This window comes from Megalopta genalis, chromosome 11 (assembly GCF_051020955.1).
Source record: "Megalopta genalis isolate 19385.01 chromosome 11, iyMegGena1_principal, whole genome shotgun sequence".
NCBI lineage: Eukaryota > Metazoa > Arthropoda > Insecta > Hymenoptera > Halictidae > Megalopta > Megalopta genalis.
Window position 1 is genome coordinate 7,069,842 of NC_135023.1, and position 25,327 is coordinate 7,095,168.

Here is a 25,327-nt window from a genome sequence, read left to right on the forward strand (position 1 = left end):
AGATGGCACCACCAACCACGTTCAGTGTTCATTTTCATTTTTGAATTTAATAATTATTTCTTATGCTATTTCTAGTCATGTTATTTTAATATTCTTATGTGACTACTAATGAAACAATTTATCATAAAAAACCGGATTATTAATATTTTAATTTTTTTACGAACAGCTTAAAGGATTGCTTCTCATTGGATTCTTTTGAAATTAATTTGCAGTAATTAATAATCTGTAAAATTCACAGTTTAAGGAGTTCAGGTTTTAAAAAGGACAAAAACACAGCGCGTTGAGAATCTTACCGTTTATTTATATCAGTTCGTAAAGAGATCTAATACAAACGCACTCGGTACTCATGCACAATTCGACAATTATACTGTATAATAATCTACTCTAAATTACGTGGAATCCGTCGAACTTCCTTATTTTCGACATTTAAGTATCTAGCACCGACGTTGTCTCGCAATCTCGACGTTGCGGAGCGACGTTAAGAAAGGTCTGCAGCGTTTTCGTTAGAGGAAGCAATGATTAGCATCATTAAACTGCAATTATGTACACGATCGTCTTTCCAAGGCTACTGATACTTTGTACTGTATTCAGAAAATGGCGCTGAGTCTGCGAACACCGATTTCCGCGGTCAACAAACAAATTTCCTCGCGTCCAAGCGTATTCTTGTGTGAAAATTTCATGTCACTATGTCTTTCTATCGTTCGCAAATCATTATACACTCACGCAAGATCGAATACAATTAGCTTAATAAATACAAAGAGACAGTATAAATAACTGAATTCAGCTGCGTATTGCATACGAGTCCCACAACCAAAACCCCAACGCTTTTTCCAGCAACCTTTCCAGTGTTCGATGGGAAAAATTGCTGAAAAATATCGATTCGCTGGTCGTCGTCACCAAAAGGACCAGCGATTCCGTTCTAATTGATTATAAATCACGACAAGATGGCTGCCGAAGATCTATCGGCACAGGATCTTCCACAGCCATGTTGCGAACGTATTTCATCTATCTTCTAACGATCGATTACTCCCTTCTCTTTTCTATGTCTAACGTCCTCAGAAATCGTAAAACAATATCGGAAAACGACCTGAGAGTTACACTGTCTCTTTCAAACAAATTCTAGCAAGTCGAAGCATGATTAAAAGATACGCAGGCTTCTGGCCGAGAGATTGTAATCTTCGACAGGTATTTGCCATCGATTATCCCAGTATTCGCTCTTCGTTCTGTAAGACAGGTGAGAGCACATCAGCAATCGCGTCGCGCGTTCGCATCTTCTCGACACCGACCAGTATAAGAAATTCTGTGGGCACTTGTACAAATAACCTTGAAGATTGTCCCTGGAGTCGCGTTTGCACTTGTAGAACGTGTTGCTGCAGCCTTGCCTGTAAGGATAATGTCCTTCTCCTGGACAAAGTCGTTCGGTCGATACCTTGATCTGAAAGCAGACACAGATTGATCATTTAATGGATCGATGAAGCACCGAGATTGTTCAAGGATAAACGCGTAAAGGCGTACACTTACCGGTGACACAGGACTCTCCTCCAATTTTCTGTAGAATCTGCCGCTGGCGATAGTGCCTTCGCAGGCCTGGCTGGTCTGATTCTGAGGCAGACACTGTATCCTTTTCTCGTCGAAGACAGTGTTCTCCGGACAACTCAGCACCAACACCTTGATCTCCATGTTACCTTCGCTGGTACACTGGTAGAACAGGTTGCAGTATTTCGGATGCCTTCGGAAACCGGTTGGACAGACCAGCACAATCTGTTCATCGGTTAGGTTTCCGATTGGACAGGGTGTCGCCGAAGACGGAGTAGTTGACTCCGTGGTCTCGGTAGTCTGCTCCGAAGACTCTGTAGTACTGTCAGGCGTTTCAGACGTTGATTCGGTAGATGACTCGGTAGCTTCGGAGCTAGACTCTGTGCTGGTCTGCGTGGTCGCTTCGGACGTAGACTCTGTGGTAGATTCGGACGCAGCTTCGGAGGTAGATTCGGTGGTCGCCTCGGTTGTGGACTCGGTTGTGGACTCGGAGCTCGGAGTCTCAGAGGTGGACTCTGTGGTAGCCTCGGATGTAGACTCTGTAGTCGATCCTGTCGTGGACTCCGTGGTAGATTCTGTCGTGGACTCCGTGGTAGCTTCAGAAGTACTTTCCGTGGTCGATTCTGTCGTAGACTCCGTGGTAGCTTCTGAAGTAGACTGGGTGGTAGTTTCCGAAGTAGATTGCGTGGTGGATTCAGACGCAGCTTCCGAAGTAGATTCCGTGCTAGCTTCCGACGTAGACTCCGTGCTAGCTTCCGACGTAGACTCCGTGCTAGCCTCCGTCGTAGATTCCGTGGTCGATTCTGTGGAAGTAGGTTCCTCCTCGGATGTCGTCGACGTCGAAGATTCGGTGATCCTCTCGGCTTCTGTCGTAGAACCTTCGGTTGAGCTGCTGGGAGTCGAGGAAGACGTCCGGCAGTCTCTCGCGGGGTAGACCGATTCAGGGTAGTTGCAGACGCTGATGCTGGGATCGAAGATAGTTCCGGGTGGACAGTTGAAATGATACACGTTGAATCCGTTTCCATTGTCGACGCAGCGGTAGAACTTGTCGCATTGCGTTGGATTAGGGTAAAAACCCTCCTTCTCGCAAACTATCGTGTTGTTGGGCGCCTTCGTGGTGCAGTCCGAGCCGCTGGAAGAAGATGCTGTGCTCGATTGAGAGGTAGAAGATGAACTCTCGGTGCTCGCAGGTTCCGTGCTGGAGGATTCGGAGCTGGAAGTACTCGAACCTGGGCTCGACGTTGACGATTCGGTTGTATCAGATTGTGTACTACTCGGTGTAGCTGCAGCTGTGGTTGCAGCCGTGGTTGCAGCCGTGGTAACCGTAGTCTGGCTAGAGCCTGTATCCGGTGGCGTCAAATCAGACGATGGTGTGCTTCCAGTGGGACCATGATCGATTTCGTTGCTCTCCGTCGAGCAAGAAGCTACCTGCTCGATATAGTTGCAAGTTTGGAGAGACTGATCCCAGGCCGTGCCCTCTGCGCAACTGAAGTCGTATTTCGTGAAGCCGTTCTCACTGTGCACGCAACGATAGAACTTCGTGCAGTCCGTTGGATTCGGGAAGAATCCTTCTTCCGAGCACTGGGATGATCCTGGCGATGAATCGCTTCCAGGAGCTTTAGTGCTCGATGTGGCACTCGTTGGATTTGTGGGAGGTAGGTACGAAACTGATTCTGTAACACCTGAAGTTGTGGATTCAGTGCTTGTGCTTGGTTCAGACGAAGACGGTGCTGTCGACGAGGCTACCGAGGAACTGCTAGGTGGTGCAGTGGTTGCTGTGCTAGAGGATGATGGAATGGTTGATGGGCTGCTGGATGGTTGGCTGGTGGAACTGCTTGGCGACGTAGCAGTTGTCTGACTACTGGATGATGAGGTTTGGGTGCTCGATGATGTTGATGGTGCTTGAGTGCTTGATGCAGTGGATGGTGCTTGGGTGCTCGATGAAGTTGATGTTGTTTGGGTGCTCGATGCAGTGGATGGTGCTTGGGTGCTCGATGAAGTAGACGGTGCTTGGGTGCTCGACGAAGACGGTGGTGCTTGACTACTGGACGATGGTGCAGACGATGAGCTGGTGGGAGGTTGACTGGTAGTTCCTTCGACTTCGTTGGAAGATGAATCTGTTGCGGACGAGCTGGATCCACCTTGACAGCTTGACACAGCAGATTCATGATTGCAGCTTTGCACACTGGAGTCCCAGGCTGTTCCAGCTCCACATTGGAATTCGTACTTGATGAACGAAGAATTGCTGCCGACACAGCGGTAGAATTTGTGGCAGTCCTCTGGATCGGGGTAAAAACCTTCTTCCGTGCACTCCGATGAACCTGAGGATGGATTTGTAGTTGCCGTTGATTGCGTGCTGGATGCAGTTGTGCTTTCAGGAGGTACAGATTCGGTTGTATCCGCAGCGATGATAGTAGAACTGCCTGTACTGCCTTGGTCCGTGGACGATGCTGTTGAAGTTGTTGTGGGACTTGGAGTGGTACTTGTTGTAGAACTTGTTGTGGAGCTTGTTGTGGAGCTTGTTGTGGAGCTTGTTGCGGAGCTTGTTATAGGGCTTGTTGTAGGGCTTGTAGAACTTGACTGGCTTGTCGACGAGGAAGTGGGTGAATTGCTCGATGAAGTCACGGTTGATGGAGAAACAGTAGAAGTAGGTGCTTCTGAAGTGCTTGTGCTAGTGCTCGATTGTGTAACAGTCGTTTGGGCAGGTACTGTGCTACTAGATGACGGTGCAGATGATGCTGTGCTTGTTTCAGTTTGATTTGTACCTGGTCGACTAGTTGTTCCATCGGGAGATTGATTGCTGGAAGAATCTGCAGAGCCTGGAGAAGAAGTCGAGATCGACCCACCTTTGCAATCAGGAACAGCAGACTCATGATTACAACTCTGAATAGACTGATCCCAGGCGGTTCCAGCACCGCATTCGAATTCGTATTTAATAAACGTAGAATCACTGCCAACGCAACGATAAAACTTGCGGCAGTTCTGCGGATCTGGGAAGAATCCCTCCTCCGTACAGGTCCCTGGTGTACCTACAACAGATACTGAATCATGACATTTGCAATTATGAAGGTATGAAATTATCATAAGTGCCAGCAAAGACTAAAATACCTGACGGGCTACTAGGGGTGCTATCAGTGCCAGAGGGTTCTGCTGTGCCAGGAGAACTAGAACTACCAGGTGTGCCAGGAGAACTAGAGTTATCAGGCGTGCCAGGGCTATCAGGGGTACCTGGATTACCAGGTGTGCCAGGAGTTCCAGGGTTCCCAGGTGTTCCAGGAGAACCAGGAGTTCCAGGGGAACCGGGAGTTCCAGGAGTACCAGGAGTGCCAGGGGAACCAGGGGAACCAGGAGTTCCAGGAGTACCAGGAGTGCCAGGGGAACCAGGGGAACTAGGAGTTCCAGGAGTACCAGGAGTGCCAGGGGAACCAGGACTACCAGGACTGCCAGGGCTACCAGGACTGCCAGGGCTGCCAGGGCTACCAGGACTGCCAGGGCTACCAGGACTGCCGGGGCTGCCAGGGCTACCAGGACTGCCAGGGCTGCCAGGGCTGCCAGGGCTGCCAGGGCTGCCAGTACTGCCAGGACTTCCAGGACTGCCAGGACTGCCAGGGCTGCCAGGACTGCCAGGACTGCCAGGGCTGCCAGGACTTCCAGGGCTGCCAGGAGTACCAGGAGTACCAGGACTACCAGGACTACCAGGAGTTCCAGGAGTGCCAGGAGAGCCAGGAGAGCCTGGAGTGCCGGGAGTGCCGGGAGTGCCAGGTGTGCCAGGTGTGCCAGGTGAACCTGGTGTGCCGGGAGTTCCAGGTGTGCCAGGCGAACCTGGACTGCCGGGAGTGCCAGGTGTGCCAGATGTGCCAGGGGTTCCTGGGGAACCAGACGTGCCAGGACTACCAGGGTTTCCTGAAGAACCAGGAGTGCCAGGAGTGCCAGGTGTTCCTGAGGTGCCAGAAGTACCAGGGGTTCCAGAAGTTCCTGGTGTGCCAGGTGTGCCAGGACTACCTGGTGTACTAGGGCTTCCAGGATTGCCAGGCGAACCGGGTGAGCCTGGAGTACCTGGGCTGCCAGGTGGACCAGGTGTTCCAGGCGTCCCTGGTGAACCAGGAGAACCAGGGGTTCCAGGCGTCCCTGGTGAACCAGGTGATCCAGGTGATCCAGGAGATCCAGGGGTTCCGGGCGTACCTGGTGAACCAGGTGAACCAGATGATCCAGGAGATCCAGGTGATCCAGGTGATCCAGGTGATCCAGGTGAACCTGGTGATCCAGGAGATCCAGGTGATCCAGGAGTTCCAGGTGATCCAGGTGATCCAGGTGACCCAGGGCTTCCAGGATATCCAGGTTCGCCGGGATATCCAGGGCTTCCAGGGTATCCAGGTTCGCCGGGATATCCAGGGCTTCCAGGGTATCCAGGTTCACCGGGATATCCAGGGCTTCCAGGTGACCCCGGTGATCCAGGTTCGCCATTAGGGTCGCCAGGTTGGCCAGGCTGTCCATTAGGGTCTCCAGGTTGTCCAGGCTGACCATTAGGGTCTCCAGGTTGTCCTGGTTGACCATTAGGGTCTCCGGGCTGTCCCGGACTGCCCGTATCACCGTTCCATTGTCCGCCATTATCTCCCGTATCACCATTCCATTGTCCGCCATTATCTCCCGCATCTCCATTCCATTGTCCACCGTTATCTCCGTTCCATTGTCCACTATTATCGACACCGCCGGCGCCCGGCGAGGCTTCTTTACAATCTTCCCGTGTTACCGCCCAAGCATGATTACACCCTTGAATCTCCGGATCCCAGACAGTTCCAGCCCCGCATGTGAACTCATACTTAATAAATTTGCCGGACCCCTCGTCGACGCATCTGTAAAACTTTCTACAATCGTTTGGATCCGACAGGAATCCCTCTTGCGTGCATCGAGGACTGCCTGTGCCGCTTCCTGCGGGATCTTCGGCTGGTCGATTGGTCGTCGACGGTCCTCTAGTAGTAGTAGCTGGACTTCTGGTAGTCGATAAAGTTGTAGACGGTCGTCTAGTTGTCGTCGTCGTGGTACTTTGACTAGTAGTCGTGGGTGGCGTAGTTGTTATCGTAGTGGTCACAACCGGCGCCGACGTCCATTGCGTCGATGATGTTTCCTGCGAATTAGGGACGTTCGAGTCGATTTCGTTCTCGTTCCCGCCGCACTCCGGTCTTCCGCTATCATTCGGGTGGGTGCAAATGTCGCCCCTGGCCTTGGAGAACACCGTGCCGACTCCGCACTCAAACCTGAAGGTGGTCAACGGACTGCCGTTGCCCCAATCGACGCATCTATAGTAGACCCTACAGTCGCGAGGATCGGGATAATATCCTTCCTTCGTGCACGCGAACCCATTGTCGGTGCTCTGCCTATACTGACTCTGGATATAGTTGTAGGGATCTAGAAATAAGCCAGTGGCGAACATCGGGATAAATCACGGTGAAGACGACCGAGGATGGTTCGAGGTGTCCGTGTTGCTTTAACAGCCGCCGTTTATCAAAGATAGCGATAAATGTTTACTTTTCCCGGGGAAAAATGACTGGGAGATCTTCGCGGGGAGAGATCCACTCCGTCAGATACAGCAACGCTCGCCGGTTTGGTATTTTTCCCCGGCAAAGTATCCCCCGATCCGTTCAAGGCTGCGCGTCTCGGTTGGAACCAGTTTGACGACGGTGGCACCATCAACAACAACAACGATAAACGCAACAACGCGACGCCGATGCGGTCCCCGGGGATTGCAGGGAAAAAATACTAGCGATGCCCCATGAAATCAGTAAACGCATCACGCGCTCCACTGAGCAGGACTCTAAATGGACGTGTCAGGAAAATAGATTGTTCAAACGCGCTCCTTAAAAAGACAGCTCGGCCTGCATCTATAGCTCTGAACCTCGAACCATGAATATTCCACGGGAATTCCGCATGGAAATCACCGAGGCTTACCGGCCCTCGCGTGCAAACTCAGCGCCAGCAGGACTCCCAGCGTTCCAAGTCCTGACCACATGACTCGAATCTCGTCTGCGAACAAAAGAAACGGTTCGATTTGTAACACTGTCCATCGACGCTGGAACCACCGGGCCGGGTATGTTAGTATAATTGCCTTTCACAAAATCGACGAGATCCTAGACTAGCTATTTATTCCGATATACTCGTTTGGACGCTTCCTGCCTCCGGAACGACACCGAATTGTGCTGAAAACCGTCCCGCTAATGAAGGGTTAGTGTCACGCCATTACGCAGAAGCCTCTGACCGTTTCGACGGGTGAATCGACAGTGAGCGTGCGGCAGCACGCGATACCTCGCAGACCCTATCATCTTAACGGGATAATACAACGTGACGTAATCTGCATCGTTTTCTGGGACGAGAGGCGTGGATTTCCACACTTGAGAATTTCGCATAAACCGGCGAAGATAAGCGAACGGCCGCTCACAGTTACTCCTACGTTCTGGTTGGCCCAAGTCCAAACTTCCCCGTCACCAAGGATCCTAACTGTCGGATCCCCTGACCTTGCTACCTCTCCCGCGTGATCGACGATCCAGGATCAAACGATTCCCGTTCCGCCGGCCCCGATTTTCCAGCCCACCAATCGACGGATCCACGTGTCGAACGCTAGGCTTCGCGCCTAGGTTTGCTGTACAGTTACGCTATAGAATTGATTTCCGGCACACCTCTAATGATCAGACTTGATAGGTTGTTTCAGCGAATCGGTAAATCAGCGTAGCCGTGAGCTGAATTCGGATGATCGGCCCGACGTGTATGTTGAATGATCATGAGTTACTTCTAAATTCCACCGTGCCTCTCCTACCACTTTGTTCGATGATCCCTGGCAAAGATCGAGCTAACGAGGATCAAGACGATTGTCGCGTGCGAACCAGCCTAAAGATAAATATTGTCGATCCCCGTTGATGTTTCCTTCGGATACGCGTTGCTATGAACGAGTGCGTACTCGAATCGTTTACGAGTAATGTTAAATATTGATTTCCGAAGGAGTATCGTATGAAGCAGTAGCCGGTCGGCCTTTGTCAGAGAATATCACATCCCGCGAAGTTAATCTTATTGCTCATCGGAGACGATATCGTGCGAGGCATGCCGCCGCGAGTCCACAATTCCTCGGTTTATCGAGATGAAGCGCGGAAAAAGGACCAGCCGAGTTACTCTTTGCCTTCGGCCTGCACCTCGATCCGCAATCTACACCCACACACGCCGCCGACAGACTTCTCATAGGCGGAGATCCACGAATTTCATTCTCGGGCCCGCGACGCGTCTCTTGTTCCAATCTCTGCAGATTTCGGAACATTCGGAGACGCCCACGCATTAAGAAATCAGCGTCTCGGGTAGCATTATTAATTCGGCGGATTCGCCGAGGTCTCCGGACTTAATCGAAAAAGTAGCGCCGCGGGACACCTGGGAAAAGCCGTGCAGGACACATTGCGAGACCAGGGAGCATTCTTCGAACGGTCCCCCGAAGGTCCTCGCTGGGTCCTAATCGACCGAGCCAACGCGGGTTCGAGGATAATGATTCACTCGACGCCGGACAGCATTAAGTCTCATAAAACCCGCGGCCATTCATCAGACTTCCATTGTATATGGGCCTATTACTCTCGCAGGACCTCCGCCAATGCAGGATACGCAATACGCGGCGATATGCAACGAGATGCACTGGATCCAGCGCCATAAATATCATCGGCGTCGCGGCGCGCCGGCAGCGCAACTTCGTAACGAATTGCACGGTGCACGACCTACGACTGGTCGGGATGCGTGTACACAGCCGACGAAAGGAACGACGATAAATCCTACCGGGACGAAACGAGAGAGCGGGAGAGAGCAAGAGAGAGAGAGAGAGAGAGAGCCTGTCGAGAAGCTGGAAACTTCTACGATCCTTTCTCCTGCTGGTCTCTCCGGCGAAAAGAGGATTGCATGAACGGTGTGACATAACCCGGGAATGCGGTTTCTCTCGGCTCTCCTGAGGAGCAGAAGAGATCGAGAGAGAGAGGGAAAGAGAGCTCGGTGACATAACTCGCGAGCAGAGTCAATGTCAGTGTCGGCGATCGTGACATTGGAGTGGATCGAGTCACCGCGGAACGGGGCGGGATTTATTCAATGGACGGAACCCGCGTTACTTCGTAGATACTGTGATACTGAAATAATAGTCCGAGCTACGGACGAGCGTCGTTAACCGTGTTGTATTTACTTAGGGTATTACCACGCTGTTTGCTCGCGGATCCCCACCGCGCCGAGACGAACCTGAATGGACAACTATGCTTTGCTGGCAGCGAGCGTAGGAAACTTTACGACCGCCGCTTGAACGCTTCTCGCACTCGTAATTCATTGCTGCTTGCGCGACGCGTCAAAGTCGTTTGGAATAACGACCAGATCTGGTTCGGTCGCTGCCAGTGTGGTTGTCTCCTGTTTAGCAGACGGTGCCAAGTTTATCGCTTCTTTCGATCGTAATCGGATGCTCGAACTCGACAAAAATCTACCAGCCACACTACTCAATGTCCGAGCAATTAATGCCGACGATGTTGTTCCAAGCGTTTCTGTTATCACTCGAGAGACTCTTTAACCGATGTACTTGCTCTCTTTTTATCGCGGAGGATGGTGATTCGATCGCAGAGAATAGCGTCTTACGAGCAGATGTTAGGCGCCTCTGGATCACGCAGGTCGTGGATCACCCGGGATCAGCACGAGGATGTTTTCAAATGGCCCGAGCGATTTGGGCGAATCGCCTTTGCCCGTTGAATGAAACATTTCGCGGCCCGAGAGGCTTCGGAGCCCGTTCACACGGGGCCCGTCCTTTGAATACAAATCGACGTTATGTTCCCGATTCGGGTGGGGATCGCGCGAAAAACAGGAGGACACGGTCCGCGGTCCGCATTCCAAGCAGGCTTGTCGGAAGACCAAGTGCTCCGGAATTGACGAAGAAAGTCTCGGTTGTAATTTTTGCCCGGGGACGTTCCTGGGATCGAAAACTGGCTCGGGCATCTCTCGCGTTCCGAGACGAACGTACATATCTTCGTGTGGTCGCCGGTGGAAAAAAAATATCCGCGGCACGCTTTCGAGGAAGTTTTTCGCTAATTGCAAATTGCACGGCCGGTTGCCTCAAGGTCGAAGAGAACGAGCCGCACAGCCGTCGGTGTTTCCAAGTGGAAGCTGCGCGTAATGGACAGGCGCATTAGTCGGCCATATACAAGCCTCAATTTTCTGCGCAGCCTTCGTTTGGACAAACATCTCCGCGCAGACTTTATTTATCGAGCTGTATAAGTCGCGTAGTGTTTTCTCTTTAATAACGTCCGTACGATATTTGTCTGCGCAAATACAGCAGCGCGAATATTTTCGCGGCGGGAATCGTCGACGACGCGCGTCGCGTGAAAACAGTAACGCGGCCTTTTTTTTATCGTAATTGATCGACGACGGCCTTGGTTAAACACCATTTGCCCAGAAGTACCCGTAATTATTACGCGAGTGGATGATGCACGACCACTCGGACCGATGATAATTATCGGCGGCTGTAGATCGTCAGCGATTTATGGTCGTTTCGCCGAGGACCACCGGCCGTTGCCGATCGCAAACATTTATCGAGTAAACTCCGGCACGTCGACGAATGCCGAAAACGCGCTACGAACGACGAAAAACGACGATGATACTAGCGTGACGGTAATGACAGTTCGATAAGAAGTCTCTCGGCGAATTTGTAGACAGTTTCGTAGCGTGCCATCATCCGCTGTCACTCAAGACTCGCTCGAAGCGTCTCGAGAATGAACCTCATCCTCGTTCTCTCGATAATTACCGTTCGGAAGAAATGGTAACGACCCATTGGCCGAAAACAGTGTCCGTCGGTTGTCGAGCAAAACATGTTTTCGAATATTCGATTTTAATGTTCCCTTCCAGGGGGAACGCGAAGATAACTTCGGGATCGTCGATAATTGTACGTCTTCCCTCGGCAAACCCGACGCTTAACGGTTCCATGGAAGCAACCCGGAACGAAATTTCGGCCAACGATTTAATTAACATGACCCGCGTCCGTCGCTAACAATCGTAAACCCGGTTCGACGACCCAGGATCAGCCCGATGGTGCCAGTTCATCATCTCCGAGATTATGTTAACGATCCACGCTATAAGCCGGGTCCGCTTTAATGCGATTAACGTGTCCCGGATTCTGCGTCCTCGACTATTCTCCGCGCTCTTTGTTTTATAACCGATCTTTCCAATGAAACGTCTTCTTATTTCGCAAGTCTCGTCCGATTTTATCGGCTCGATCGTCTCTGCTGAAATGAAATCGGCTTTGCAGAAGAAATTCCTCGGTCTAGCTTTAATCTCCATCGTGTTCTCGTCGACCGATGTAAAGACGAGTCTGTCCAGTCCCCTGGAACATCTGGAGACCGATTTTCGACGAAAATCGACGCAGTTTCCGCGAAAGAGTCGCGTAACTGTACGCCCGGGCACGCGTGGCCTCGAATTAAAATCAATTGTCCGGCGGATCGCGACGCGCACGTTTCAGGAAATTGCGGTATACAGTTAGCTGCATCGTCAGCCTTGCAGATACCGCACAGGGGACGAGGATCGCGGCGACTTGCAAAATTGCAGCTTCCATCGGCCCTCACAGCGAGACCGGACAACGGCGAAAAGAACGTAAGAACTCTTCACGGTGGATCGCGCAGAAGTTGACGATAAAGTTGATCGATCTTCCAGCTCTCGGTGGAGTCCGTTCGCAAGAACCGCGCGCGCGTCCTTGAGGGCCTCGGAATGGCCGGTCTCATCGAACCAGTTCTCCTGATCCGAACTTCTCAACGACGATCCGTTCTCCGAAGCTATAAAGAGGCCGGGAACAGAAATTCCCGGTGTCGAATCACGACCAGTCTCCTATTTAGTTTGTCGCTGCTCTCGGGAAATTTGATAAGGAAAATGGATGTGCGCGCGACAAACCGGGCAATCCGAACGAAACGAAAACGAGAGTGCGCGGCATGATCGATCCGGTTCGCTAGAAAGAGGGCCCGAGGCTCTTGTAAACGATGATAAGGCTAATCGACGCCCGAGATGCAAAGCTGACGAAGACGCCGCGGCGTGGCATGCGGCTGCGATCCGGTGCACGGTGCAGTGAACCGGCGATCGTTATGACGGCCTGCTCGTTACAATAAGTGCAGCCTTGCCGCTGAAAGTCGCAAGGCCGTTTCTTCTCCCACCGATCACGCTTTTCCCTTCTCTTTCATATCCCGCGACGAGCAGTGGCGTGAGAATCGCGAGCTCTGTAGAACTGCTTCCACGGATTTTCGTCTAGACGCGATCCTGAAACGTCTGACGTTGGACGTCTCGTTCTACTGCACTCGTCCTCCTTCGTAGATTTAGTCCTATTATTTTTTGGCGTTTGCTACCATCGTGTCCAATCTTGTATTATAGCTACAGACAGTATTTTGAGGGCTGTGCGCTGTTACTTCACAGATCTTTCAAAATCCGCAGCATAATATTTTATACATTCTATTTATTTCAGCCCTCTTAGACCCAGAAATGGACTCGGTTCACAGCGTATTTCTGCGCAGCATACTATTTTATATGTACTAAATAATTTCTTAATCTTTAAACCAGCGCGTATTCTAAAAATCGAAGGCAAAATCCTGCGGTGCGTTCGACCTATAATTTCTCCGGATTATTCCGAATTGACGTTCGTTTCTGGAGAAGCTGTAATCAGTGTTGCCCGGTGTAAACCGAGTATTACAGTGGCAGCTAGCATCTGATGCGACGTCACTGGTCAATCACGGTCGGACGGGGTATTTTCTAGGCTGCTCGCGGCGAACATGTCCCTTGACGGAGGTAATTGTGTCCTCGGCGTTCCGCAATTAAAGGGATACTCGGAAATTGCACGTGCAGCCCGCGTGTCCCGCTCGGCATCGTCCTCTTCATTTTTCCATTATCTCCCTTATTCGCGACCGCAACGCTGCTCGAGGATTTATCATGCATCGCATGCGGGCTCGGTACCGCCGCGCCGCGCCGCGCCGGCCCGAGGTTCAAGGCCCTCGATCCTCTCGTCTCGATCCCCCGGGCCCGCGAGAAAATGAGAAATCCCAGCGTAGAATGAACGTCGACGTAAATAGAGCGTAATTACAGTTGAATCAATGAGGGGAGAAAAGAAAGCCCGGACCTTGTTTGGCGCTATTAATACGGCGCTATTAACGGGCCGGTTCGATAAGAGCTGGTCGAAGCTCGCATATGGCGCGCGTTGCATTTTCGTCGCAACAGGAAATTGAATTGCCGTTTTTAACGAGACGATGACGTGTCCGATCGAGAGGTGCCGATGATCGAACCTGCGATTCTATCGGTAGATCGCACAATCAATCCGTGTAACCATCTCGAAGCCGGGTCTGCGGACTTCGAACGTGTTTCTGAATGGATTGTGCAAGGATAGCGTCCTGATTGTGCATCCTTTTGCATGCGCAATCTGTGCGGGTTTGCAAACTCTAACGGAGTGCTTTTATCTGGAACGGTTTTTACGGAATCGAGCGGTTCTTTTGAGAGGAATCGGCGCGATTCGATAATTCAATCGGCGCTCTGTACGTCAGAGGCGTCAATTAGCAGATCGATCTAGGATTGCAGAAACCAACGAGATAGTAATTACCCAACGAGAGTAACAGTGCTCTACGGCAAGCAGAAGTGAAATAATAGCGTGACTCACCGCGAATTTTTCTTTTTCTATGGAAAACGATCGGGTTTTTTGCGTCGAATTCTAGAATCTCCCAAGGTTCCGCTACAATTACGATCGCTAATAATCCAGGCTTTTCCGCGATTTTCTATAACGAGGAATCGTTAATCTCGATATTATTTTTTTTTCTTTCGCGCAGCACCTGCGCCGACGAATGGCGACGGAACGAACGACGGGATCGGCAAAAACCGCGATTCATCGACCGGGTGACGTAAAAGGTCGGGAAGAGTCGCGGTTTTCGTCCGGTGGACGATCGAATAAATCCGTCGGCGTCAGAAAAAGCTCCGTGAACCAGCAACCGGTCGCTCGCAGAGTGGAATGTCCTTCGAGGATTCGTTGTTTTTATCGTGGGCCCCGGGAAGAATGGCTCGTTAAAGGCGGTGAAAAAGCGCCGCGCGCCGTGTGCATAATGCATCCTCGCCCGTCGCGCGTTACTCCACAACTCTGTATTCCATTAAAAGTTGCGCGCGTGCAACACTCCTGCACGCATCGATCAAACGCGACAGCTCTGCCGGCATACCTGCCCGCAGAAGACAAAGGTATTTTTTTCACGGCCAATTTCCATTTCTATCGCGAAGATTCTCCGGTGGAAAACCCGCGATGATCCTCCTTTGTATTCCGCTTCCGATCGCTCGATCTTCCAAAATATTTTTACGATCGCTTTATGGCGGAACTCCCGCTTATGGATCGCGTCAATGTCGAGGCCGAGCCGGTTGCAGCGATCGCGAACGCGGGAGCCAAGATCGACTCAATGCCACGAATCGATTCGGCCGGAATGCCGATCCAAATACAGCCCGCGATTTTTCGGCCGGCCGGACGTGACGCGAATCCTCGATCGGGTTGGGAATTTTCGGACACGTCCGTCACCGACACGCTGTAACCGCTGTAAATCGTGTTTGTAACCCGGTGAAACAGTTACGTGACGTTAAGTGGCTTTTCGAGGCTCGTTACGGCCACATTCGTGTCACTCTGTAAACCCAAAGTTTGCTTAACCCGGACTCGGAATAAATTAGAAGCAACTGTTGCGAATCAACCGGCTCGGCGTCGAGTGGACGGCCGTTTTCTTCGTCAGATAATTTCTTTGCCTACATTATACGTCAAATTCCGAAACGCATCGTAAATAAGCGCTGGGAGCATCGGCAAATAATTATATGGTTTACTGTATGTGGTATTATATGGATACTTCTACTGCACTATATGGGGGCTATTCTATAAACTTTACGACGGAGACGAGACAGCTCAATAATAATGACGACGACGTTAACGAATTTTTCTCTTCAAGGTCATAAATTCTGAAGAAATACTAGAATTAACAGTATCAATGAATAATATACGGTTCTCTATTCTACAATAATTCCTCCGAACACATTAAAAATTGTTGAAAGGGAACTGCACGCAAAAATCTTTTTCTCGTCGATGAATAAAAAAACGAATCCGAATAAAACGAACAAGGACCTGTTCAGGGTTCGCAGCAAAAGCAATCCGCACATGAGTCACCGGCGAGAGCAGCGTCGAACGAGGTGCAATCGAGACTAATTACAGGTACGTGGAGAGCATTTAGCAACGGAGAAACTTATCGAGCTTAATTACATCGACGTTATCGCGGCGCGCGTTAATCAATGAACGGTCAATGTTCCGGACCGCGGGAACGTCCGATCCGTTTCGTCGGATTAAAAGCTACGTTTTAATTATCGACGCGTTACGCGTCCGAGATATTAAACGTCGATGCACCCAAGGACACCCGCGGTGAGATGCTGATCAAGGCGAACGCCGCCAAAATTATTTGACGTCACTGTTACGACCAATCATTATTAACACGCGTGGCAAAAATACGAAACGATCCGCTGACTCAACCGTACAGCCTCGAAACTGACTGCAGTTATCTAATGTATCATAATCAGAGGGTCAATAAGGCGCGGTTGAATTCTACCGAGACGGCACCTAAATCCGAGCTCGTCTACTCTGGGAAATGCTCACCACTTTCTGAATAATCTTTCAACTCGAAGCACTCCGGGAAAACTCAAGAGCACAGCATTGGAAGAAGTTTTAATTACCGAGAGGGACACTGTGAAAAAATCACCGTTTGCATTGTTCCTAAATTTACGAAAAATTTCACTCGCGTCACGGTTCTTTCGGAATCGACTGGAAGTTTCGATGGTTCTACGAGAGATCACTACGAATCGATAGAATTTGAAATTTTGTTGCACTCACCTCTAATCAGGATGAACAGTGCTCTAAATCCGAATCAACGAGCGCTCTTCATTTCGCGACGTCGATTTCCCAAGGGTTCCGAGGGATGATCGAGATCCACCGCCGATATCCACGAGATCCTCTCTCGCTGGCGACGCGTGCAGGCCGGCGTGTTTTCAGGAACTATTCTGGAAATCGGTTGCCGATCGCGGCACGTTCTCGAGAGGGAGTAAGTCCTGAGGACGCGGATGGCTCCTACTTATAAAGACTTGGCCAAGTCTTGGCTCTCCAATTGGCTTCCACGTGTGTGTTCAATGTCTACGTAACGTCGGTACCCCCTGCACGTGCGTGCGTATGCGTGTCTGCGTGTACACACAAGAGGGAATCGTGGGCTCCTCCGTCCAGGTGGTAGGGGGCACAAACCGTCCCGGTCGTTACACGCTCGATGCTGTTACACATTACACCGGAGCCAATGCCGGGCCGAGGAGCCGGTGCCCCGGCTCCGGACCAACCGAACCGATCGCTTTTCTGACGGGAACAGGCTCCGAGAGTCTCCCATTGTCGCCCGCCGTCAATGAGTTTTCACAGCTCGCTTGGAATCGCCCGACGAAGAACTGGGTCCACCGATTAGGAACGGCCGAACCTTCGCTGGACCCTTCCTCGCGACCTTCGAAGCTGAAACCAGTCTCCCGATGCAAAAATTGGACGGAATACGGTTCTTCCATTGATCGAATTACCACCTGTTTTCTCACACAGTTATTTCATTCGTTTGAAGTCTCCCGAAATCCTTTTTTATCGATTTTTTTCTGAGAATCGAGTAACTCGATTTGCACGTCTGCCAAATCCCACTAAAATTTAGGCGAAAGCAGCACTCTCGATCAAGCTTATTTTACCGCAACTGTCTTCTTCATGTTTCAGATTATTCATTTTATTACTTCGATTTCACGGTACTATTTATTTAACATCGTTGCCTAATTGGAACAAACAGTTTTATTTACGGTCGTTTGTCTTATGTCACGTAAAAATAGACTAATGACGTTGCAGGATCTTATCGCGTTTCCTATTCTGATTGTACTATCTACGTACTTGGAATTTGTTGAAAAATAAAGGTTCGCAATTTCCAAGAATCGTTTGCTGCACTCGATGTTTATATATTATCCATCCCGCTTATATTTTAGCGTTTCATATCAACGCACTCTAGCACGTGTTATCTTGCATGGCATTGGCTGCATAAAGAACGCATTGAATTAAATCGTTATCTTGTCCAACATCGGACGGAATCGGTACTAATAAAATGAAATCCTGATTAATATCGGCGTTCTCTATCGGAGTACGATATCTCGTGGAACGTTGGCTGAACAAAACCTAATAAAACGAACGATGATCGTTACATATTAGCGTTCTTTATCGGCGATGACCCAGATAGAGTTTCAATTCTCCATTATAGCGAAGAAGAAGAAGAAGAAGAAGAAGATCGGCCGAGAGAGGCCGCATATTTTTGCAACGAATCAAAAGTCCCTGAACGCTAACGGTATCCCGATATCGGAGAAAGAGACGGCGCGAAGTTTCATAAAATCGGTCCTCCGCGAGCATAAATTTGTCGACCGTCCCGAAAAGCCGACACAGTTTCGACGTGTGTACCGCCTGTCCCCGTTCTATTCACGAGAAATGGTCGGTTGACCACTGTTTTCGCGTGGTGCTTATGGAAACTGGTTTCATTACGCGCTGTTACGCTTATTACCGCGGATTGAAATCTCCCGGGGATACCGCAATTAGTACGTTCGGATCTCTCGATATCCATTATTCGAGGCCATTATCGCCGGTATGATCCCCGATCCTTGTCCTGGGACTGCTGAAATACGCTCTCGTAGTTCCTATCCTCATCGATTCCATCCCCTGCATTGGAAAGTCATTACGCGGATCGACTCGGAACGATGAAATGCAGCCGAGACCCTGAACCCAAACCAGTTCTGTCACGTAACTTACATTTTCAATTACTATGCCAATGTGCCATTTTTCCCACACTCCAGGCGGCCCGCTTTTAGATAGCGAACCTTCCCTGCCGCCGTAGTTTATTAAAGTATCGTTTAATGCATAGAAGAAAGAAGATCGTCTCCGTTAAAGAAACTAAATTCCAGACGAGCAGCAGAATCATTAAACGAGCGAACGATCGTCTTGTTCTCTCCCAAAAATCTTGGGTATTAGTTTCCCGATAACAGCTTAGTTTTCTGATAACAGGTTCCGTTGCGGAAAAATGATCGATCCTGATAAGATTTGCAGCGGTAAGCAGTACGAGCGCATTTACACATGTTGATGGCGCCCGTATTCGCGATGATAAGCAAGGCGATACAAACTGCATCGTAAATCCAGAGTGACAAGTAGCAGGGACTTTCGGATCGTCACAAATCATCTTTCCGGGGGTTCGGCCTTGCCGCATCTGCCCGGCGCATCTTCTCGGCGCGTCTTCGTTTTCGTCTCCGTCCTCGTCTCCCGGTCCTGCTTCGTCGCACGCATATGCGCGTTATATTTTTCCGCGTGACCGGCCGGCAACAGGTTCTCCTAGTAATATCCTCCAATCGACACACGATCTTCGAAAAAAGATGCCATTTCTGCGAGCTAAAGAAGAACGCGACGTCCCCGAGGTCCGTCACGCTGCGTGCCATTCCTGGCAGTCAGCGTTTTACGGACCAGATAACATTCCTCGAAGTCATCGAATTCGCGAGACGACAAGATTCGTACAGGTTATGACATTAGGCTCCGCCGTTTTTTCCTGGAAGATCTACGCTATCTTTCCTAGAACTGCAGATTTTATGCATTCATGACAGAAATGAGTAAGTCGAATATCAAACTGTGAAGAGATTAAATAAATTTAAGCACGTCGACGTACTATTATCTACTTATTCGAGATTATTAAGTATATAACAAAATTTGTTGCACGTAAAAATAATGAGTTTAACCAAAGTTACATTCACCGTCGAAGATGATCCAACTTTGTGCATTTTCTCAAACAAAACCAACGGATACATTAACATTAAACTTTATAGACGTATTCCACAATCTTCGACGAATATAACAAAATTTATTTCAACCGAAAACAGTGATTTTTCTCAAAGTTACAGTGACTCGACCAAAGACTAGGTTCATTAGCAAAATAGACAGTTGTTCGCCCGCATGGCCCTCTATTTCCTCGATCGTCATCCAAATTACGGTGCCGCGAGGGTCAATGTTCCTCCGGTTCGTCGAACCTTGCCCATAGAATCCCTAGGCGAAACGGGAGTCGGCACAAAAAAACATCGGGGTCGTAATTTTCGGCGAGTGGTAATTATCAGCAATTATCATCGATTGTTCTTGCGAGCGGATCCCGGAATAACGAGATACGCTGCTGGCCTCTGGGAATTTTATCGTGCGTGCCCCTCGCGTTCTTTTTCTTGGTCCAAGGATGCTCGGCGTGGACAACGCCTGGAGGGAACGATGGAAGCGTTGAACCTGCTGCTAGAGAGTCACCTATGCCGTAACCTGTTGGCTGCAGGAAACGCGAGGTAACAACGAAGTCTTCGAATATTTTGTTAGCAACCGGCCGATAAAAGGATACCTTATCCGGCTCCGACTCTCCCGGATAAATTAATATCGTCGCCTCTGTCCGAGTATGCTCTCCCTCCCTCTCTCTCTCTCTCTCTCACCTATGCTCTCTAGGCAGGCCTAGGGAGACCCTAAACTAGGGCCTATCTCAATTGACTCGGCGCGGCGCGGCGCACCCTGAAAGCAGCCTCGCAGAAAATCCGCCAATAAAACGTAAGAGGCTACAGCAACGCGGCGCAATAAACGAACAAAATTGTGGCGGTGGAAATTCTTAATAGGTTGCCCGCCACTATGAGCAATATCGGTACGAGGGACTGGATATGGTCTAGCATTTACGAGGTCGTTCAACGCGCGGTAGCGAATCCCGCCGCTCTGTATATTAGGCTGAAAATGAATGGGAGTCGTAGAATTTGCTGAATCACGGCGTAGATGCTTACGACTTAATCGGCATCTCTCGGATCTCGATTTTCCGACGAGGTTACACCGATCTGGAACCGTAAAACCGCTTGCGGAAACCGTGACGCAGCAGTCTTTCGTGACAATGGAATTTTAACAATGGGATTTGCTAACTCGGTTTCCTTGGGTAATTTCTTGGGCGCGAACACACCGTGGAAGTGATAGATTACGCGAGAACGCGATTCTTAATTCGTTAGATAATTAGTTAGAGAAAAATGACTGAGAAATGTGCAGCGGAACTTCTGCGTACGAAGTTTGGTAATTGAGAAAATCGAGTTCTAAAATTAAGGGAGTCGCTCTAATCTCGCGTAAGGGGAAACATCCAGTTGTGCGCAGACAGTTTTCTCGCGCCATTTTGTCGGCAACAGTACCTCGGGTAAAAAAATTTTATTTCATGCTTTCTGTCCACTTTTCCATGGGGAATCATTTCGTGCCCTCCGATATAACATTTTCTGCTGTATAGATAATAAATATTAGCTACCAATAACGACAGCATTTAAGAGAAGATTTACTGCAATCGCGTGTGGCATCCGTGACTTCAGCGACGGCGCGGTCGAAGTCGACGGCTCTGAAAAAGTGGATCCTGGGAAAACAATAACCGGTAATCCGATAAAGGGTACTCGGGTTCTGCATTCGAATGCAAAACGAGCGCGCGGGGCTCGCCCGGCTAATTGTGCGGACGAGTTAAACGAGTAACGCTTAGCGTCTGCGACCGTCAAAGGCGGGAAACACGAGTAGAAAAGCCTAGGTAGTAGAATACGGTTGCAATGGGCAGACAGAGGCGGCCACACGGCGCATCAACCGCATCGGGGAGAGTGCACCGTGCAGCAGGATCGCGGTGGAAAGAGAGTACAATGGACCGTATCTCAGTTGCCGGCCGGCCATAAATGTCCTACAGGAAAAATCGTTGCCGACTGTCCGGCCTGGCGATTATGGCCGTCGTTTCGCGTTCCATCGGGGGGCGCGGGGAGCAGGAAGGGGGGGACGCCGCGATTCATTCGACGGGGGAGTCCGTGAATTAACGAGGAACGGAATAAAGCGCGGAAGTGCGCGCGTGCACTTGCGCTGCGCTGCGAGAGCGCAGCCCGAACCATGAATTATTCCGCAACGAACGACTAACTCGATTCTCCTGTCGTTCCGATTTTTCCGCGAGCTACACCAGCGAAAGAACTCGCCGATGGGGTCGCGGGGAACGTTTTACAACAGCTCCGCCATTTGCATCCTCTCTGGACCGCGTCCTCGCCAAATTTTTCCCCGGCCACCCTTATTTATAGCTGCTCCTTGCACCGCGGTCGCGGAATAAGGTCACGGGAAAAATCCTGCACCCCTATTGTACAGGGATTTTCAATAACATCCATTAAATTATTATCAGATCGCGGCTTTTATGCACTTGTAGCAGATATTGATAGATGAAATATGAAATAGTGAAAAGATAAAAGAAACTACGAATCTTGATGTATCGATTTCAACTTATTCAAATTGCTTGAGAAAGAAAAGGTGTTGCTCTTGATTCGAATATGCTGCAATTGACGCGGACATTTTTTTATTTTGCATAAAGATCCGCAGTCTAGTCGTTATCGTTTCCTTCCAAATGCACTGTATATTGGGCAATTTTTAATTCGATTCACTGTCTTTAGCATTTCATTTTAATAAAACGAGGCGATGTATGGCCAAACAGGTTACTGAACTCTATTTAGACATCATTGAAGATAATACAAAAAAAAAATTCGTCACAGTTAGTCTGTCCTCGCGGTTTTATTTTTAAAAAATCCGTGCTTGGTGTACCTACGATTAATAAAGTTATTGGGCAGCATTCGGGCATCGTACGAGATAGAGTATTCCTTACCTGCTGCATTGAAAAGGAAAAGAAAAGAAGTAAAGGCTTTTAGCCTTGATCGAAGTCAGCGAAGGTCAAGTGCGGTCCCAAAATTCATTTTCTCAGCGAGAGAAGCCCCGGAACGCCGTGTCGTTGTTTTTCTCGAGGTAGCAGAGCGAAAGTAACGCTGTCTTGTCGCCTCCGTTCCCCACGGCTTCTTCTTTCGGCATGAAAGAATGCCTGCGCAGGAAAATCAAGCAAATCGCGGGAGACAAGAGAAGCTACGGAGGCGCCAAGCGAGAAAGTGATCAGGTTGCACCTGTTACGACTTCTTCGCGGTGCATCGAACGAATAATGACGGGAATAATAAAGATCGCCCATGGACGTCGGCTCCGTTGCTTCTTTTTCCGTTCCCCTGCGGCCAGGATCGTGGATCTCGCGGGGGGCACGAGAGACGGAGGGACGGGGGACGACGACGAAGGGAACACCCCCTTGGTTCGCTTGGAAGGCTTCGAAACCGGGCGCAACCTATAAATAACCACCGCCTCTTTGCATCTCTTTGCGCTTCTTTTCTTTCTGTTCGCTTCTTCTTCTTCTTCTCGCCGTTCGAACAGAGGGGGACGAGAGCGAGCGCACGCCTCCGACGCGCACGTTTTTGCGTTCAGGGACCCCGTAATTCAGGTTCCTTCGCACGTAGCGGCGTACAATCGGCGCAATTAATGCCACAAGCCAGAAACCTCGTCTGCATTAGCCAGGATGAATTCTACGGGGACGGTGGACGACGGTTGGACACCGGCTAGAGGGAATTCTAATGGTGTCGCGCCCCCTCCGTTACCCTGTCTGCATAACCAAATTACTCAATAATAACCGAAAACCCAAGAAGAATCCGAGAACATCGGCGACAGGCAGAAGCCTCAGGATTTCATTCATGCGCCAACCGTTTCCCAAAGTCGGATCGACCAACTTTCGAAATTCTTGTGCCGCGAAACGGCACGAGACTCGACCGAAATAAACCTCTGTTGCAGTTTCTCGCGCGGCAGCTACGGCTCGCCATTCAATTTTTCCGCACCCGTCGCTTCATTCATGCCTCGCTGCCGCGGCTCCTCCTCTATGATTAAATTGCGTAAAAAATGGTATTTACGACTTCTGCAAGCCTGGGAGCTGTTAAATCGACGGGTTCCATAAATGGAGTGTTAATAACAGCAATTAAGTTTCCCGCCGGAGTTGTTTACACCGGGACCGACGCCGACTAATGGAGGCAGCAGAAACGGGCCCTTAACAGTCTCCGCCATCGCTCTATTATCGTTAGCGTCAGAAAGCGCAGCGCGTTTTGTACCAAGCTTGTTGCGTTTTGTTAATTCGACGGTGTAACAATGTTCGACGGCGAGACAGGGGAGCGAACGGCGATTCCACGTAACAGGAAAAAATGGAACGGCCCGGTGGATGACGGGACCTAAGTGGTGGTTGCGCGTCCGAATTCATTACGGGGGCCGATTATTTATTATCCCAGACCATAGGGTGGAAAAAGGGCAGAGAGCATCTTAATGCAAACGGCGCTGGCGGAGCGGGTTTTATCAATTTCCTTGAATTAGGGGGAACCGAGAAACGACGGGCCGTTTAAGGGCTAACAACAAGCTTAAAACGAGCACCGTGGCCCGGATGTATAATCACGCGATGCTTCTGTCCAAAAGGAGCACGAGGACCGTAACCACAGGGAAGTGCTTAAAAATCATTTTGTAATTTGATAATCGGGTGCAACGGCCCGTCGTTTGGTCGCCGGATTGAAAAGCGCCGATAACCGGCTCGTCGCGATCCCGTAAGCGCGGCGAATTCGACGTCTTGCTTTCCGAAGCTTCGGAGACCCCATTAGAACCTTTTATGGGGCGCGAGGTGAGGAATGATCACGCGGAATCGGACATGTCCGGTATCTGAGGAGGTACTTAAAGCTGGAACGACCCGGCTCTTCGCCGCGTCGGTCCAGGGTATCGGCGACCCGATCTCCAAGGGCCGAAAAACGTTCTTAGCACGCGGCGATCTGCTCGTGAATCAGCCGGAGATCACTAATAATTTTCCCGGCTCCCTAATTTGCTACCTTAATGACTCGACATGATATGCAAATGGCAGGGCGAGCATTCGAGCGTTATAAGGCACGAACGACACGGCCGCGGTCGGCCGAACTGCTGTACATTTTCGGTTCGGTTCCTCGGCCTCCTATACACGGTGACGAAAACATACGCTCATCCTGTCTCTCTTATACCATACTATATACTATACTATGAAAATCTGTGCAGTTACATCGACTGCATTCGGTAAACGCTGTGGCATATTCTAGGACAGACACGTGTTTACGCCATTGACTGCCACCCAGGGGATGTCTCGTGGTAAACGTCCACCACGAAGCGTCTGTCGAAGATTCATCGCTGACAAAAGAGAAGGATTTATTTATTATATTTGACTTGCTATCATATTTAACTCAGTATTATTTATTCATTTAAAAAGAAAGAAAGATTTCTTCAAAATAAGCTTGGCAGTCGACGCGTTAAGCAACCGGTCTCCAGGCAATAATTGAAATCCTGGATCTAAGGAAATTAGAACGGGACCCGGGGATCCTTGAACGCGTAGGAGCGGAAGAGCAGAAATGTTTTTTTCACGAGCTGGAGGCGAATAATTGTTGGAGGAAGAGGAAGAGAGTCAACGAGCCGTAGAAGTCGAGGTCGCCATGTTCGGACGCCAGCCGGTAATATAATCGTTAATAAGAATCGCGCGACTCGATAATGCACCCGGCGATCGAGCCACGACGATTTTTCAGCGCTCGAACGCCCACGTCACCCTCGAGGACGACTCTCGTTATCGCATAAAAATCGTGCACGGTTGCTCGGCCGCCCGATCTCGCGAAGGGTTGCCGGATAGTCGCGATCGCGAGCGAATTTCCTCGTGGAAGTGGTTTTTCTCCCGATGTTCTCACGATACTTTACGAGGCTCATCTAGATACGGCGTATACATGAGCTTCCTTCGTGGTAAACGATCGGCATAACTTTTAATTAGTTGGCCAGCCC

The 25,327-nt window shown here is 50.0% G+C and overlaps 1 protein-coding gene across 3 annotated transcripts; it reads right to left on the reverse strand.

Annotated features, from left to right (window-relative positions):
- Positions 1 to 280: 280 nt before the first annotated feature.
- LOC117226278 (uncharacterized) lies at positions 281 to 16,669 on the reverse strand. 3 transcript variants are annotated; one of them, XM_076525403.1, is made up of 5 exons: positions 16,442 to 16,669; positions 7,483 to 7,557; positions 4,645 to 6,942; positions 1,522 to 4,565; positions 281 to 1,435 (listed from the first exon to the last, which is right to left on the reverse strand). In XM_076525403.1, the coding sequence occupies exons 2-5, from the start codon at positions 7,541 to 7,543 to the stop codon at positions 1,139 to 1,141; spliced, it is 5,700 nt and encodes a 1,899-aa protein (XP_076381518.1). In that variant the 5' UTR covers positions 7,544 to 7,557; positions 16,442 to 16,669; the 3' UTR covers positions 281 to 1,138. The 3 variants fall into 3 exon arrangements, with proteins under 3 accessions (XP_076381518.1, XP_076381519.1, XP_033336332.2); XM_076525404.1 differs by having other exon boundaries at positions 5,719 to 6,942; positions 16,442 to 16,667; XM_033480441.2 differs by having other exon boundaries at positions 5,494 to 6,942; positions 16,442 to 16,667.
- Positions 16,670 to 25,327: the final 8,658 nt, after the last annotated feature.

Bases quoted from the DNA above. Each gene is read 5' to 3' on its own strand.
- LOC117226278 (XM_076525403.1), bottom strand. From the start codon at position 7,543: ATGTGGTCAGGACTTGGAACGCTGGGAGTCCTGCTGGCGCTGAGTTTG. The intron at 4,566-4,644 runs GTATTTTAGTCT...TATCTGTTGTAG, and splicing joins CACCCCTAGTAGCCCGTCAG to GTACACCAGGGACCTGTACG. The intron at 1,436-1,521 runs GTAAGTGTACGC...GTCTGCTTTCAG, and splicing joins AGGAGAGTCCTGTGTCACCG to ATCAAGGTATCGACCGAACG.